A 16,843-nucleotide genomic window follows, 5' to 3' on the forward strand; every position below is an offset into this window, starting at 1 on the left:
CTGTAGCACGACTCTCTTCCGGCTTGGGTACGTGCACAAATTTCGTCCGAGTAGAAACAATTTTGAATGTATAGCTTTATTTTACAGACTCCAAGTCCAATAATTGACATAAACAAAGAAAAATAGACAAACATATTTTATTAACAGATAAAATAGATACAGAACAGATATTAACATATTTATCACATACTGTTATTGCCAGGGTTATATAAAAACAGAGTGGGTATACATAATATATAATGTTAACTTTTCAATTTTTTGTGGTTGGATTGGTCCTTCATCTAGTTCAAGGTTATAAGAAATTGAACTTTAAAATATGATTAAATCTAAAATATGTTAAATCTCTAAACATGTATAAAATGTAAAACATGTGATAACCTTATATTAGACTTTGAAAATTAGCCATCCTATTACTAAGAGGCGCCTCTAATTTATTAGATCTGTATGACGGCCAGTCGGCTTGATGGGTGTTGATCTATTTAAATTATGATGGAGTTCTGACTGATATATTTTTGTATGTTTGTATTTTGCACAAGGTGTGTTCTGATTTATACATTCCCTTTACCATGTGACTCATCATGTGACCCTCAGGGGAAGGTTAAAAAATGGGGCGTCTGATTTGTATGAGTTAGTCTGATGAAGAGCTATGAGCTCGAAACGTTACTATTGTTGATGTGCTAATAAATCTGCACATAAGGGAGCTGATGTGTGCGGTCTCCTTTTTTGCCTTTCCTGTCTACAATTTTGAGGCCAGCACCTTTTGAACTGGATGTGCGCGACCGTGTCTACTCTGGGTATACAAAAACAAAATTGAAAATATATGTATTAATTGAATAAAATATATCAGTCACTCCAACTCATCCAAAATGGATTCTGTTTTCAGTTTTTGTTCTTTTGTCCCTCAATATATCTTTATTTGGGTCCATAGCGAGGCATAACACAAGACATGACACAACAACAGACACACGGCACAGACAATAAAGGAGAATAGAGCTAAAACATAGAGATAGAAATTTACATAATTGATATCAAAAATAGAATTACTATAAAGTTGAAAAAAAGACAACAATCATAATGTTATTTTGATTTAGTTTATGGAGATAGTGTTCAAAACGGCCTTGCAGACTATCACCCCCCCCCCCCCCCCCCCCCCCCCCCCCAGAGCCACTCGTGGTATTGTATTGCAACAAAAAAAACAACAATCTGAATTCAGTTGTACATTCATGCCAAGTTTATTTAAGAAAAACACAAGATGTCAATTGTTGTTAGGACTGCTAGTATACCACCATTAGGCCATTGAACAGGCCACTGTACATCCACTACCAGGCTTCAAAGAGAAGACAATTACCTTTTTAAATCTGTGAAATACAACTATTTTGCAAAGACGGGCTGCAGGGCCGTTGTATAGGGGAGAAAGGTGATGATAACTCTAGGGGCCCAGCGCCCAGTGGGGCCCATAAAAAACCCCAGTAGTCTAATCTTTGTATGACTGATTTATTATGCGTAAGACCCTGACTAATACTCATAGTACACTGTAAAAACTCAACATCTTTCCAAGAATATTTGTCTTATTTCTTGTCCAAATGTCTCATTTCAAGTCAAAACTAATCTCTTTCCACTTAAAATAAGACCATCACCTAAAAATTTACTTGTTTTTAGATAATTTTCACTTGTTTCAAACTAATTTTCACTTGAAAGAAGTAGAAAAATCTGCCAGTGAAAGCAAGTTTTTGCTCCACTGTCAGATTTTTCTACTTATTTCAAGTGAAAATAAGCTTGAAAGAAGTAAAAAAGTGTCTAAAAACAAGCTACTTTTAATATGATGTGTCTTATTTTAAGTATAATGAGATTTGCTTTGACTAGAAATGACATTTTGACTATAAATAAGACAAATATTCTTGGTAAGATACTTGAGTTTTTGCAGTGTAATGCTGCATTAGCATCAAAACAAGGTAGGCTACATAAAAAATGATAATACATACGCAGTCTAAGAAAAAAAAAAAGGAAAAGTCAGGGGGAGGGGCCCACTTTAGTATTCTTTAAGGGGGCCCAGAATTCCTAGCAACGGCCCTGCCTCAATCTACACATATGATCACTTTATTCACAGGTGTTTCTGCTCGGTGGTTAGTTTTTAGGCCGGTGTTTGAGGTTCAGAGTTCAAAGTTAGGGAGGGGCCCACTTTTAGTCAGGGAGCCACAGGCTCAAAAGCTCAAGGAAATGGGTTGAACCTGACATCGTCCGTTATACTTTTTATTTGTGTTTTTTCTGTTAACTTTGACACTAAGGAACAATAATTGAGGGGTCTGCTCTGCCGGAAATATCGCGAAAAAAAATTGTGGCCATTTCACTGTATGCACCCTTTATTTTTCGACAGGAAATTGTAAAAAATGTTTTTTTTCTTCAAATCCTCAGTGGGCTGGGTAGGCTGTCAATGAATGCATTTCAGATACACAGAACACATGTGGTGACAACATCCACTGAAAAAATTACTCTTAAAACACATTTCTACATGATTTTGTATCAATTTTATGGAAAAAAATTAGGCGTTTTCTCACTTTTTCCCAATATTTTCATCTTTACTTCATTGGCAATCAACTATGGGTCCAGGTTATGACATCAGTCAATGTGTCATCATTTTCAGCAAACAGTATACTCATTCCAGTGAAAAAATTATAAAAATCCAACCAAAATCATTGGTTCTATGATAATTTCACTACTAGCTGGCGATCAACAGGCTCAGAACCTCAATGGAATTTTAGGCTAGGCCTACTCTCGAAATTCCAAAAGACATACTGGATGTTTAGCATCATGGTACACTCACAAACACCAGCTTAGTATTTGAATGAGTTTGAAACAACCAACAGTTACCAGTGTTTCTAGTTTAGCTGTTAGTTGAAATTCAACTCCCGTGGGAAACCCACTAAAAAAAGTAGTTGGGGTAGCTGTAACCAGACTTTCAAAAATTCCGAAGTTTTTAATTTGGCCTTAAGTAAGTTGTGAGGGGTCAAACTAGGGGTTTTTCACCATTCTGAGTTGATTGCAAGCATTAGTTTTTCATCCAAAACACTCCTTGGTGTAAAAAAAAACAGCCACACCCACTTTTCCTGTTCATCGGAAAGGAACAACCCCCTCCTCCCACCAATAGAATGTATTAGAAGTTATTCCGTAGCATGACACAGGTTGTCTGTCACATGTCACTACTATACTCAATATAATATAACTTATATTCTACCCTTTTTTCTTTGTAGGACATTATACAGACCCTCCAGGATTTTGCAATGTCGCAAAATTTCTTAAAAAATTACAATAGGCTAAATGTAATTTATTACATGGATCGGGAGCAAGTGAACGAAAGAGAAAAGACACTGGACATGCACTGGATTTCACATACCAGCAAAAACTGAAACAAGTTTGCTAGAAATGAAGAGAGGACACAAAAAACACATAGTGCTGTCAGGTACCAGCTTTTGTTGTGGGGTGTATACATCTTTGCATCAACTAATAGAGTGCTAAAGATTTTGTAATCTAAGTAATATTATTAACCTTACTTTAATGTTATGAGTTAAAAACTCATAACATGTGTGCTGATGTATGTTGAGCACTGTACAGATATCTCCAGGACCCTCAACCTCAACCCTCAAGCTTGTGTTTGTCCTGTTTGTCGCCTCCTTATACGATTTTCCACAAGTTGCCACACGAGTTTACCCGAGCCAGGAAAACAAATTTGATTGGTCGTTATTGAGCGGGCGGGATATTCAATGTTTGGGTCGAGACCGAGCTCCGTGTGTGTGTGTTGTCTCAGACGTTTCATTGACGGATAATGGATCCAATATCAGTGGCTGATGAATCGTGAGCAGCGTGACGCATAACCCGTGCGTCTGCATTATCCAATGCGGAAAAAAACTACCACACTTTCATCCCAGATTTACTCGAAAATAGAATTTTGCACAAAGTTTGGGCTACATCGTCCGATAGATGAGTTATTACACTAATGTTAGGACCAACAGTGGGCTCAAATTCATTTTTCTTTTCTGTACAGCTTTAAGGGCTATTTTGTGACTTAGAAATGGGACACCCCTTAAATGCCGATACCCCTAAAATAAGAAAATAAATGTTATGTAACAATGAGGTAAATACTCCATAAAATGGCCTTAGACTTAGATAATACAATGGTTTTCGTAATATTCATATCTCTATTAACAAAGAAAATACTGCATTCTGGATAGCCCTTGCTCCCAAGGGTGGTGTCGGAAAATCTCAATATTGAGGGCTATACAGCCCTTAAACTTGCACTTTCTGAGAATCAGGACAGCACTAGCACTAGCAGGAGCGCACATTTTTGAGATTGAGGGTTAAGATTGAGGGTTAAAAAAGAGAGGAAATGGAATTCACCCAAAATGTGTCCAGTCCCATTGGTGTGAGTAAGGGAGGATCAGAAAGTGGAATAGATTTAGTGATGAGAAAAGTCACTGTCAGCTACACATCTGTCAGCAGGTCAGCTCCATGCAGGCACTACACAAACTTTATTTTGTAATGTAAACAGTGACATGCCAGGTAGAACAACTGTAAAACACCTGGGGCTGGCAATCCAGTAAAGAGCAACATTGACTCCTGACATACGAGCAGCACACATGTCCAGAACAGGAATATGATTTTGAACAGCTAGCATACAATCTTCTCAATAAAAATAAAATATGAATATAATGAATGAAAATAATATTAACTACGTTCTTTCATTAATGATGCCTTCAAGCAAAATGAGAATATCAGATGTGATAAAGCTGGTGAAACCTTATTGTGGTTCCAGAAAAAGATATTATTCTTAAAATAAGGTGATGTTAAAATGGTGTTAAAAATAAACAACAATAACACAGACGCACCGTGCCGTGTCACAGCCTCTCGCCGCGGAATGTGAGGGTCTCTCGGCCACAGCAGGTCGGGAACACCGGCCCCACCGGTGGTCGCGGTCCTTCTGTGGTACGGGTCGGTGGTGCCGGCCTGCTTTGGCCCAGAGACCATCACATTTTACCGCGGGAGGACCTTGGGGAGGACACGGTGTTGCTCCAGATGAAGACAGGGCAGGACTCTCGGCTGAGAGCTTCCTGTTTCGGCTCCGAGCTGCTGGAGCAGTGGCGTGCACAGACTTTTTGAAGGGCAGGGGCGAAAAGGAAAAAAAAGGGCACATAATAGCGCATCCTCACCACTGAAGAGGGCACTTTAGCACACGTTTTGCCCCCCATGAGGCCACTTTAGCACACGTTTTGGCTGCCATGAGGGCACTTTAGCACACGTTTTGGCCCCCATGAGGGGACTTTACCATGCGTTTTGGCTCCCAAGAGGACACTTTAGCACACGTTTTGGCTCCTAGTGGGCACTTTAGCACATGTTTTGGCTCCTAGAGGGCACTTAAGTGTGCGTTTTTGGCTCCCAAGAGGTCACTTTAGCACACGTTTTGGCTCCTAGTGGGCACTTTAGCACATGTTTTGGCTCCTAGTGGACACTTTAGCACACGTTTTGGCTCCTAGTGGGCACTTTAGCACATGTTTTGGCTCCTAGAGGGCACTTAAGTGTGCGTTTTTGGCTCCCAAGAGGTCACTTTAGCACACGTTTTGGCTCCTAGAGGGCACTTTAGCACATGTTTTGGCTCCTAGAGGGCACTTTAGCACACGTTTTGGCTCCTAGAGAGCACTTTAGCACATGTTCTGGCTGCCATGAGGGCACTTGAGCACACGTTTTGGCTCCTAGTTGGCACTTTAGCACATGTTTTGGCTGCCATGAGGGCACTTAAGCACGCATTTTGGCTTCCATGAGGGCACTTGAGAACGCGTTTTGGCTCCTAGAGGGAACGTAAAATTACGTGGTTGGCACTCAATGAGTTAAATGTTTGGCAGGAACCTGTACCAATGAGCTGTACTGGAAGCAAATTCCACCAGCCTGGCTGTGTGATCATTAAAAAGAATCAATCAATCAACTGCACACATCCTCTCTAAGAATAGGCCTTAGCCATAGCTAGATAGCTATTGGGGCAGTCAGCGAGCATTTAAGAAAATGAAATGATCATCAGAAGCAGTTTGGGGTGTGTAACACATACATAGAGTTGGCTAATGAGCCATGATATTTACTGTTAGCCAACTGACAATTAAGCTAAGTTGACAATAGGTTTCTTATGCATGTTATCAATGTAGTGGCATGAAAAACGTCAAGTTCTTCAAAAAAGATATAGATAATATTAATGTATCAGACGTAAAAAAGTTGTATATTGTCAACCAACTAACTACCACTAAGCAACATTTAGGCCTATTTACCATGGCAAATAATAAAAAGGGAAACCAATAAAGCAACTTTTTAATTTACATGTATACCCAGCAGTGAGAAGGGTGTGTGTGTGTGCATTTCAGCTTTTACTGGTATGTGAAATCTGGTGTGCACCCAGTGTTTTTTCTCTCTCTCACACTCCCAATCCACATAATATCTTAATATATGAAAACAATAATAAAAAAATATTATTAATAAAAAAAAAAAATCACAGCTATTGACAACATCAATAATTCCTGTGACCATAACTAGCCACAGCGGTCTATGATAGCAAATTTGCAGAGAGGTTGTGGTGATAAATTGCGTGGGGGATGAGAATACATGAGGACTGGTTGAATTTGCGTTAATACTGTAGTTGCAATTAAAACATTGTAAAATCCTGGAGGGTCCTACCAAGAAAAAGGGGTAGAATGTAAGTTATATTATATTGAGTATATGTGACATTAAAGACAACCTGTGTCATGCTACGGAATAACTTCTAATACATTCTATTGGTGGGAGGAGGGGGTTGTTCCTTTCCGATGAACAGGAAAAGTGGGTGTGGCTGTTTTTTTTTACACCAAGGAGTGTTTTGGATGAAAAACTAATGCTTGCAATCAACTCAGAATGGTGAAAAACCCCTAGTTTGACCCCTCACAACTTACTTAAGGCCAAATTAAAAACTTCGGAATTTTTGAAAGTCTGGTTACAGCTACCCCAACTACTTTTTTTAGTGGGTTTCCCACGGGAGTTGAATTTCAACTAACAGCTAAACTAGAAACACTGGTAACTGTTGGTTGTTTCAAACTCATTCAAATACTAAGCTGGTGTTTGTGAGTGTACCATGATGCTAAACATCCAGTATGTCTTTTGGAATTTCGAGAGTAGGCCTAGCCTAAAATTCCATTGAGGTTCTGAGCCTGTTGATCGCCAGCTAGTAGTGAAATTATCATAGAACCAATGATTTTGGTTGGATTTTTATAATTTTTTCACTGGAATGAGTATACTGTTTGCTGAAAATGATGACACATTGACTGATGTCATAACCTGGACCCATAGTTGATTGCCAATGAAGTAAAGATGAAAATATTGGGAAAAAGTGAGAAAACGCCTAATTTTTTTCCATAAAATTGATACAAAATCATGTAGAAATGTGTTTTAAGAGTAATTTTTTCAGTGGATGTTGTCACCACATGTGTTCTGTGTATCTGAAATGCATTCATTGACAGCCTACCCAGCCCACTGAGGATTTGAAGAAAAAAAACATTTTTTACAATTTCCTGTCGAAAAATAAAGGGTGCATACAGTGAAATGGCCACAATTTTTTTTCGCGATATTTCCGGCAGAGCAGACCCCTCAATTATTGTTCCTTAGTGTCAAAGTTAACAGAAAAAACACAAATAAAAAGTATAACGGACGATGTCAGGTTCAACCCATTTTTGAGCCTGTGGCTCCCCGACTATTTAGTATTCTTTAAGGGGGCTCTCTGTTCAGTTTCACTTGCTGCCGCTGTCTTCACCGTCATCCTTGAGTTTACAGGCACCCATGTGCTTCTTGCAGAACCACCAGGACGTGAATCGCTTGCCACAAAAGTTGCACCTGAACGCTTTCTCTCCCGTGTGAACTATCATGTGTGCATCTAAATACCTCTGCCTGTGAAATCTCTTCTTACAAACGAGACAAGCGTAACGTTTCTCTCCCGTGTGGATTCTCGTGTGGATCGTGAGGTCTCCTCTTCGCTTGTATGATTTCCCACAAACATCGCAGTTGTACGGTTTGTCCCCCGAGTGGACGGCCATGTGCCCTTTAAGATGATCTTGTCTGTGAAACGACTTCCCACAAACCTCACAGCCGAAGATTTTGCCTTTGTCTTTCTTATGGATTCTCATGTGTTGGTAAAACTTCCTGTTGTCGGTCCACAATGTCCCACAAACATCACAAACACGCGAAGCTCCGTCTGAATGTATCTTCATGTGCTGTCTGAGATTCACCCCTCGGGAAAAGGATTTCTCACAGTGCTTACAACTAAAGCTTCTCTCTTGACCGTGGACAGCGTGGAGGTGATTTGCAAGAATCCTCTTCGTCTTAAAGGTTTTCTCACAAACATCACAAACGAACGGTTTCTCGTTGGAATGGCTTATCATGTGATCAGTCAAATGCGACTTTCTGTTAAATGCTTTCCCACACTCTGAGCAGCTGTGAGGCTTCTTCTTAACAGTTTTACATTGTTCATCATCTGACTCAGGTGCTCTGGTTTCTCTCCAGTCATCATCACTGTCTTCAGCTTCAGAGGACGACTCTGAGACCTCATCATCTGTATCTGGTTGAAGATCTTCAGGTTGATCTGAGTTCCTGGCTGGTTCAGATCCTCCACAGTCGTCTCCATCAGCCTCTATCTGTTCAGCTGAGCTGCTGGATGGAGGCTCTGCCTCAGTTTGGCTGTGATGAGGACTGTCTTCCTCCTCCTCCTCCTCCTCTTTCTCCTTCTCCCTCTCCTCCTGCTCCTCCTCCTCCTCCTCTTCCTCCTCCTCCTGTTCTCCTTCCTGACTCATCCCCACGTCTTCCTGGTCCTCTTCGGCGTGTGGACTCCCTGGATCCTCTTGATCCAGGATAGGGCTCCACTCAGGGGAAAGCTCTTCTTCACTCCCGGACAGATGCTGAACATCTGCTGGAAGAAATGAAAAACACACACACACACACTGTTGATTTATGGAACTCCATTGGGTCCAAAACGTCTCCTTTAACGTCTGTGTTAAAGGGATAGTAGCATTTTTTTTAGAAGTGGGGTTGTATGATCTACAAATAGCCCCTAAGTACTTTAATTGCAGTAGAAGACTCTCTGCACTCCTCCCGTTAGCAACGCCAGCCCATAATAGCCCTGCCCAGAGATTTACAACATACAGTGTTGTGAACAGACCCAAAGAAACGGCCTATTTTCACGGCCTAAAAGAGGTTTTACCTGAAAAAAAACACAGTTCCATTGTTCGCTATAATATAATTTTTTCCAGCCCATCAACGTGCAGGAAAAACACAGTTTTTATTTGGACCTAACCAACTCACGTATCCCTCCGCCCAGGGTTAGCGCCCGCCGATCAGCAGTTGGTACTCGGGTACCCGGGTACTCGGGTAACATGACATGACAGTTAACCTCAGAGATAACATAATTAATTAATTAATTAATTAATTAATTAATTAATACTTTTTCTTTAATTACCATTTTCTGGCAGTACTTCAGGCTGTGGTTCCTCCTGGATGACCAGGTGTTTCTGAGCTCCACTGATCCCAGGTCTGTCCCGTTTCCTCCGTTTACACCGAGCTCTGGAGGAAAAACATGTGAAGGATGAAGATGAGCAGCAGGTCGATGTCTCGCAAGGTGAAAACAACACAACAGAAAGTTCAACAGGAACCTTGAAGGAGTTGGATCCAGACTCGTGTTGTTGACTTCATCTTCACCCTCCTCTTCCTCAGCATGGCCGAGGCTCCTGCTGCGCTTCGCACCTAGAAGACACGATTCATTCAACACCTGAACCTCACACACCGGCCTAAAAACTAACCACCGAGCAGAAACACGTGTGAATAAAGTGATCATATGTGTAGATTGAGGTGATAATAGAGCAGCACTCGGAAAAGAGGAACACTGGGATGAACTCAAAAAAAATGTATTACCCCGTTGGTTGAATGTCTCTAAGCCGATTTTAAGAGCAAATTGTATTGATTAAAAACAAAAAAAACACAGAACTTTCTTTTTTCATGTAATTTCCAGTATGATAGCCGCATGAAAGTTAAAGGGATAGTTCACCCACACTCATTATCTCCTCCCCCTCATGTGGACTAAGGGCTGGGAGAAGTTTCAGAGTCCTCCGTGGCTTCTCTGAGTTACAGGGGGTCTCGGCGTAGCAGTGCATGTCCATATAACGGTTGCAAATGGATACCAACTGTCTTCGTAACAAAAAGACACACCAAAAAACATCCAAATACCTCCATGCTGCTCGTCTGTAATGTCCGTCTTGTATTGAAGCCCCGAAATGTGAAATTGTCCAAAAAAAAATTAAATAAGTCTATGTTTTAAGCTTGTTTGTAGCGGAAGCTCCCAGTGTTGCTCTGCAGGAAATCTTGCGTAATTTGCGGAGCCGTGAACTGGTGTCGATGCAAATCGCGCAAGATTTGGACGGACCAGGAAGAGCAGTGCTGGGAGCTTCCACTACAAACAAGGTCGGGGCTTCAATACAAGAGGGACATTACAGACGAGCACTATGGAGGTATTTGGATGGTTTTTGGTGTGTCTTTTTGGACAAAGAAAAGTGAGCTCCGTTCTCAACCGTCATATGGACATGCAGTGCTGCACGGAGCCCCGCTGTAACTCAGAGAAGCCACGGAGGACTCTGAAACTTCTCCCAGCCCTTAGTCCACATGAGGGGGAGGAGATAATGAGGGAAATTTGAATTTTGGATGAACTATCCCTGTAAGGGTTATTCTTCTTCTCCTATAGAAAATCAAACATATGTTTTGAGAAATATTTAGACATGTTTTGCTTTTCCAGTATATAGAAACACATTCTGATAAGACAAGGGAATATAGTAAAAACCATACACATACAATTATATGAGTGATGTATAATTTATCTTTTCCATGTGACACTTGGTGTCAAGTAAGTGTGCCAAAAATAAAATAAAAAATGAGAAATGTGTTTTTGTTTTTAATATTTCTGCCAAGGACACAAATTCTACAATAGTTGAAGAATCACCCTTAAGTGAAAACATCTGTAAATGTATCTACAACGTGTCCTCCTTTTTTCTATATAAACCAGGACTTTGAGGTTCGTGGATTTAAAACTAAATCACCGACCTGTTTTGTTGACAGCGACTCGATGCTGCAGGAGAACATCCAGCAGTTTCCTCTGCCGCTTCAGCTCCTCTCTGAAGTACGAAGCCTCCGCCTCGTATCCGGCTACGACTCTGTCCACCACCGCTAAGATTTTCCGGGAGGCGGCGGTGAGAGTCTCGGCCAGTAATCCTCTCTGATCCTCGGCCTGAGACATTTCACTGCAACTCTCTGCTGCTCCCGCCAAACGACTCTTCCTCTTCTACTACTTCTTGGGGGCTGTATGGCGGTCGGTTAACAACGTAGATATATGCATGGTAATAAGCAACTTTATGGGTTTCTGAACTGTCTTTGTTGTAGTGGTGCATTTCTCTTCCGGGCTTGGGGTACGTGCACAAACAACGTCCGAGTAGAAACCGGAAACGCCTTTTTTTTAATGCTTTATTAAAGGAGCATTATCGCAAATTACAATTCTTTGTTTCTAATTCTGCCACTAGATGGGGCTGGTGTGGTGCAGCATATCTGAAGTAAACATCCTACATGGCATGCCGTTGAGGAGCAACCTACTGCTGTAACATTATGTCAAAATGTCATAAGTAAAAGAATGTTATATCAAAATGTAAAAAAAAAAAGCAAAAAGAAAAGATTATGATATGATCTGTATACTACCTACTGCTGTAACATGTTATGTCAAAATGTCATAAGTAAAAGAATGTTATATCAAAATATAAAACAAATAAATAAAAAAAAAAGAGCAAAAAGAAAAGATTATGATAAAGTTTTTTATTCTGTGGGTAATGGGGGCGGGACTAGATAAGCTTTTGCTTCTCCCGCTTTCCCTTTCGGCCATGTGCATTGTATTATCTGAACTAAGATGAAGTGTGATGATGATGATTTAACAAAACAAAAATAAATTCTGCATTTGCTCCACAGACACTACACCTTGGGCTGCATTTTGTCCTACATATAGTTATGGCTCCCCTCAACCTATTTATTGCATATTTCTGTTTTTTTTATTGCCATTACTGCTGTATTTGCGATAATGCTCCTTTAACAACTGTGTGACAACAATAATTTTATTGCCAGGGATTAAAAAAAAAGAGAAAGAAAACTGAGTACAAAAATAGAAAAAGGAATAGGCTACACTAACTAAAAAACTGAGTACAAAAATAGAAAAAAGAATACACCAACTGAAATATATCAGTCTATTATCAAAAATTGAGTCAGTTTTCAGTGCACCTTGCGCTGTAGTTGATTTGATGATTATTCATTTGTTTTGTTTTTAAAACCAATTTAAAGAAATGGGACTCAAAAAAACATTTTCCACATAGTAAAAGAGGTGTGGAGGCTGATGCACACCTAAAAAATCTTGAAAAACCCTGTGCGTTGGAGCATAGGTTAGGAGTGAACAAAGGAAAAAAGGGTCTCCCGCACACTGTCAAGTCACTTGCAAAAGACTTTAATAAAACAAACAACGTATGAAGTCTTTTGCAAGTGACTTGACAGTGTGCGGGAGACCCTTTTTTCCTTTGTTCACATAGTAAAAGAAACACCTATAAAACCACAGACAGGACACATCACACTGTAAATACTCGCAATTACCAATTTCTATGCTGCATATTGTTAAGCCATGGACGTTAAATCTTCCAGAACCTTTTTATAATGGCCAGGTGCAAACATCAGTCAGAAAACTAAAAATAAACCCTCAAAGTTGAGTTCCTGTCAACACATTGAGGTCATCAGGGGCCGGGCAGTGAATTAAGCATTAAAATTTTAACACTTTGAAACTTCCTACCAAACCAACAGTACAGTATGCTACAGTTTTTAAACTTTCACCAACATATAGCCCCAATACTTTAGAAACGTTTGTCCACTCACTCATTACAAATTAATAAGTCCATCACTCTGGTATTTTCAAAAACTTTAAAACTTATTAAACCCATCTCCTCCCACATTTTTGCACAACTGACACCAAAGTCGCTAGAGAGCATGTCCTCCACAAGCGATCCACACAGATTTATGATTTATTAAAAATTGAGCATACAGTGCATGAAAACGTTTGACTGTAAACAGTACTGTAAACATATACTATCCAATTCTTGATTTAAAAAAAAAGACAATATTTTGGAGTCGTGGTTGAAGTCTGGCAAATATCAGAATTTTTTTTTAATACATTTTTTTGAATTCTGCTCTCATGGGAACAACTGCAGTCTGTAAGAGAGGCATTTTTAAACATCCGATTTTCTCTTATGAAGCAAAACAATTATCATTAAAAACAAGTCACCAACATTTCCATGCTGTCAAGACGCAGAAGATCAGATTTTTGTTTAGATAACAGAATTCCCCAGCAAGGGTGATGATAGTGACACATCAAAATGCTAGATGGCCTCACTTGGAAACACATGTCAACACATGTCACATGTCCTCATGCTGGCGTTACAGCATGCCTCGACATTACAAAACTTTGAAAATGTCAGGATGTGTGGAGAAGGACCCAAATGCAGGCAGAGGTGGAGACCGCTTTCGGTGACAAAAAGGGATTTATTGTTAATCAAATCAAAAAGCAGGGAGCTGGCACACTGGGGCAGGACACACCGCCGGCTGGACACTGGAAACAAGAGTGGACGAGCCCCCTGGCTGGAGGCTGGGAACCTGGGACTGCTCGCCACCAGGTGGGAGACAGGAAACCCCGAGCTCGGGGGTGCTGAGGATCGGCGCCCTCGCCGCCTACGTCTCCTCCTCGGTGCCCTGACCTCCACAGGAGAGCTGGGTGCTGCATCGTGTGACGCAGGAACAGGGGTGGTGCCAGCCAGGACCCCCGATGCCGGTTCAGGAGGGGCGTCCAAGGGTGACTGCAGTTCAGGAGATGGTGCAGGAGAACGCTGCAGCTCCGGACATGGCACCAGGGGACGCTGCAGCTCTGAGGACTGCGCCGAGGAATGCTGCAGCGCTGGAGTTGGCCGGACCGCCGACGAGGCACAGGGAGCAGGAGTCTGTCAGACTGCCGACTGCCTCATTGCAGGTTGGGGACATGGAGGCTGCGGCCCAGCCAGAGCAGGGAATAGTTGCGGTCCAACCGGAACAGGAGAAGGTTGAAGAATCAGGTAAAATACTGAAAAAGAGTAATCATCCGAGGAGGGGAGTTGTCTGCTGGGTCCATTTTTTGGTTGGATCGTTCTGTCAGGATAGGCGCGTTTCCACTGCGGGAACCTCCCCCACAGGGCCATTTACAGGAACTTTTACGGGGCCTAACGGAGTCCCTGCCTGGGGGTTGGTACTCAGATCGGCCCTGAAATGTCCCGGTGGGGCTTGAGATTTACTCTGTGCTGATTGGTCAGACTCAAAGCAGGATCATGTGACGCTAAGAGAAAGACGTTAAAACCCCAACGTTACTAAAAACAGCTGGAAAAAAGAGAGAATAAGTCATTAAAAGACGAGAGCAGCAGTAGGCCTGGTAAAAAAAACAAAACAACAACTGATAAATACGCAAATCGCGGGATTACGTGACGATCGAGATGGCAGAAAATGATCGAAACTGTTGCATGTCTCCATAAGAGCCCGGTGGGTTCCTGTCTGCAGTGGAGACACAGCCACCGAGAGGGCCGAGTGGGAGGACGGTTCCTGTAGAAGTTCCTACCCCCTCCCTTTACCAGGAACTCCTGCAGTGGAAATGCGGCTGATGTGTGGAGAAGGACCAAAATGCAGGCAGAGGTGGAGACCGGTTTTGGTGACAGAAAGGGATTTATTGTTAATCAAATCAAAAAGCAGGGAGCTGGCACACTGGGGAACACAGGGTAGGGGAGAACACAGGAAGACAGGACAAGGACTTCAAACTAAAACAGGAACCTAACAGGAAACGAAAGACACAGACCATGACACAGGACAACACAGAACTTCAAAATAAAACAGGAACTAAACTTAACTAAACCGGGGAACCCACAAAAGCACATGACACCAACACAAGACAAGGAACACAACAGGGCTAAAGAAACCAAGAGTCCAAAACAAGAAGCTAACAAAAAACCGAGCCACAGCGTGACGGCAAACTCAGGGCCATGACAGAAAATTCATAACAAATCAACCATATGCGCCACAGCTTTGGAACTTTCAAATTGCCTAATTTGCCTAAAATTGCCCGGTGTTATGCCGAGAAGTGCCTGCTTGCCGAGATCTGCACGCCGCACAACAAATGTGGAACTGGATCATTCATTACGGGGACGGGGATGCAGTATTCGGCACAGCAGTTTTTGGACCTACCGAGATTTGCATCCTCTGGCATTCCACGAGCGACATGCAGATCTCGGCAAGCAGGCACTTTTCAACACATGCCGAGAAGTGCCTGCTCTGCTGGGGTTACGCACATTGTACAGTTTAGGTGTTTATACATATGAACATGCATTTCATACATGTAGCAAGTAGTGTAATTGGCTAAAACAGCCAGGGGATGCAAATCTCGGCAGGTCCAAAAACTGCTGTGCCGAATACTGCATCCCCGTCCCCCTAATGAATGATCCAGTTCCACATTTGTTGTGCACCGTGCAGATCTCGGCAAGCAGGCACTTCTCGGCATAACACCGGCCGTGACCATTGCTCTGCAGCAGCTAATCACATTTAAATGTTTAGATTTTGGTTGCATTCCTTCTCTGTACCCAGGAAAGGTAGGAGCCATTGAGTTGAACAAGTCAACAAAATATAAGCATAAACAAAAAAAAATGTTTCAGAGAACTTGTTTCATACAACACAACGAACAGTAGCTCAATAAGGCCATAATGAGCTCAACGTCTCTTAATGCCGCTGATCTCACTGACTGTTTGTGTTCACAGGCCTCCAGGTGCTTATTGCAGCTGTGCCAAGATGTGAATTGTTTGCTCCAAAATCTGCAAGTCAAAAAACTGCTTGATCTCCTGTGTGGATTCTAATGTGCGTCTTGAAAAGCTTCTGCCGGTGAAATGCCGCCCCACAAACATCACAACCATAAGGTTTTTCTCCCGTATGGACTCTCATGTGGATTGTGAGTTCTGCTCGTCGTGTATACTTATTCCCACAGACATCACAAACAAATGGCTTATCTCCTGTATGGACTCTCATGTGTGTGTTGAGATTTTGGGGATGCTTACATCTGTACCGACAAAGATGACAACCAAAAGGTTTCTCCTCTGTACAGAATCTCTTGTGGATTGTGAGATCTGTTTGTCGTGCATACCTTTTCCCACAGACGTTACAAACAATCCCTGTCTCTGTGTGGACTCTCCTCATGTGCACATCCAGATAACCCTGTTGTTTAAAGGTTTTCCCACAAACTGTGCAGCTGAACACACTCTCTCCTGTGTGGAGTTCCATGTGCACTTTCAGATCCAACTGTCTCCAGAACGTTTTCCAGCACACATTGCATCTTAAGGGGTCTTTAGTATGGGTCTTCATGTGGTCCTTAAGATGCGCTTTTTGCCTAAATGTTCCCCCACACACACTGCAACAAAATGGTTTCTCTCCTGTATGGGTTCTCATATGTCTCTTCAAAAACCAGGCTGCACTAAATGTTTTCCCACACTCTGAGCAGCGGTGAGACTTCTCACCAGTGTCACATTCTTCATCACTCACATGAACAGCTTCACTGTTCAAACCTGACTCAGATGTTCTGGTTTCTTTACAGTATTCATTACTGTCTTCAGTCTCACAGGACGACCCAGAGGACGACTCAGAGGACGACTCAGAGGACGAATCTGAGACC

General features: G+C 41.9%; 1 protein-coding gene across 1 annotated transcript; it reads right to left on the reverse strand.

Moving 5' to 3' along the window:
- Positions 1–7,790: 7,790 nt before the first annotated feature.
- LOC311001556 (uncharacterized protein) lies at positions 7,791–11,488 on the reverse strand (the record flags this gene model as incomplete). Its single annotated transcript, XM_083992640.1, has 5 exons — positions 11,140–11,488; positions 9,702–9,792; positions 9,509–9,612; positions 8,724–8,959; positions 7,791–8,270 (listed from the first exon to the last, which is right to left on the reverse strand). Exons 1-5 carry the CDS (start codon positions 11,330–11,332, stop codon positions 7,791–7,793), a joined length of 1,104 nt encoding a protein of 367 aa, XP_083848766.1. The 5' UTR covers positions 11,333–11,488.
- Between the last annotated feature and the right edge of the window lie 5,355 nt (positions 11,489–16,843).

Source organism: Trachurus trachurus (assembly GCF_905171665.1).
Source record: "Trachurus trachurus genome assembly, chromosome: 18".
NCBI classification, from domain to species: domain Eukaryota; kingdom Metazoa; phylum Chordata; class Actinopteri; order Carangiformes; family Carangidae; genus Trachurus; species Trachurus trachurus.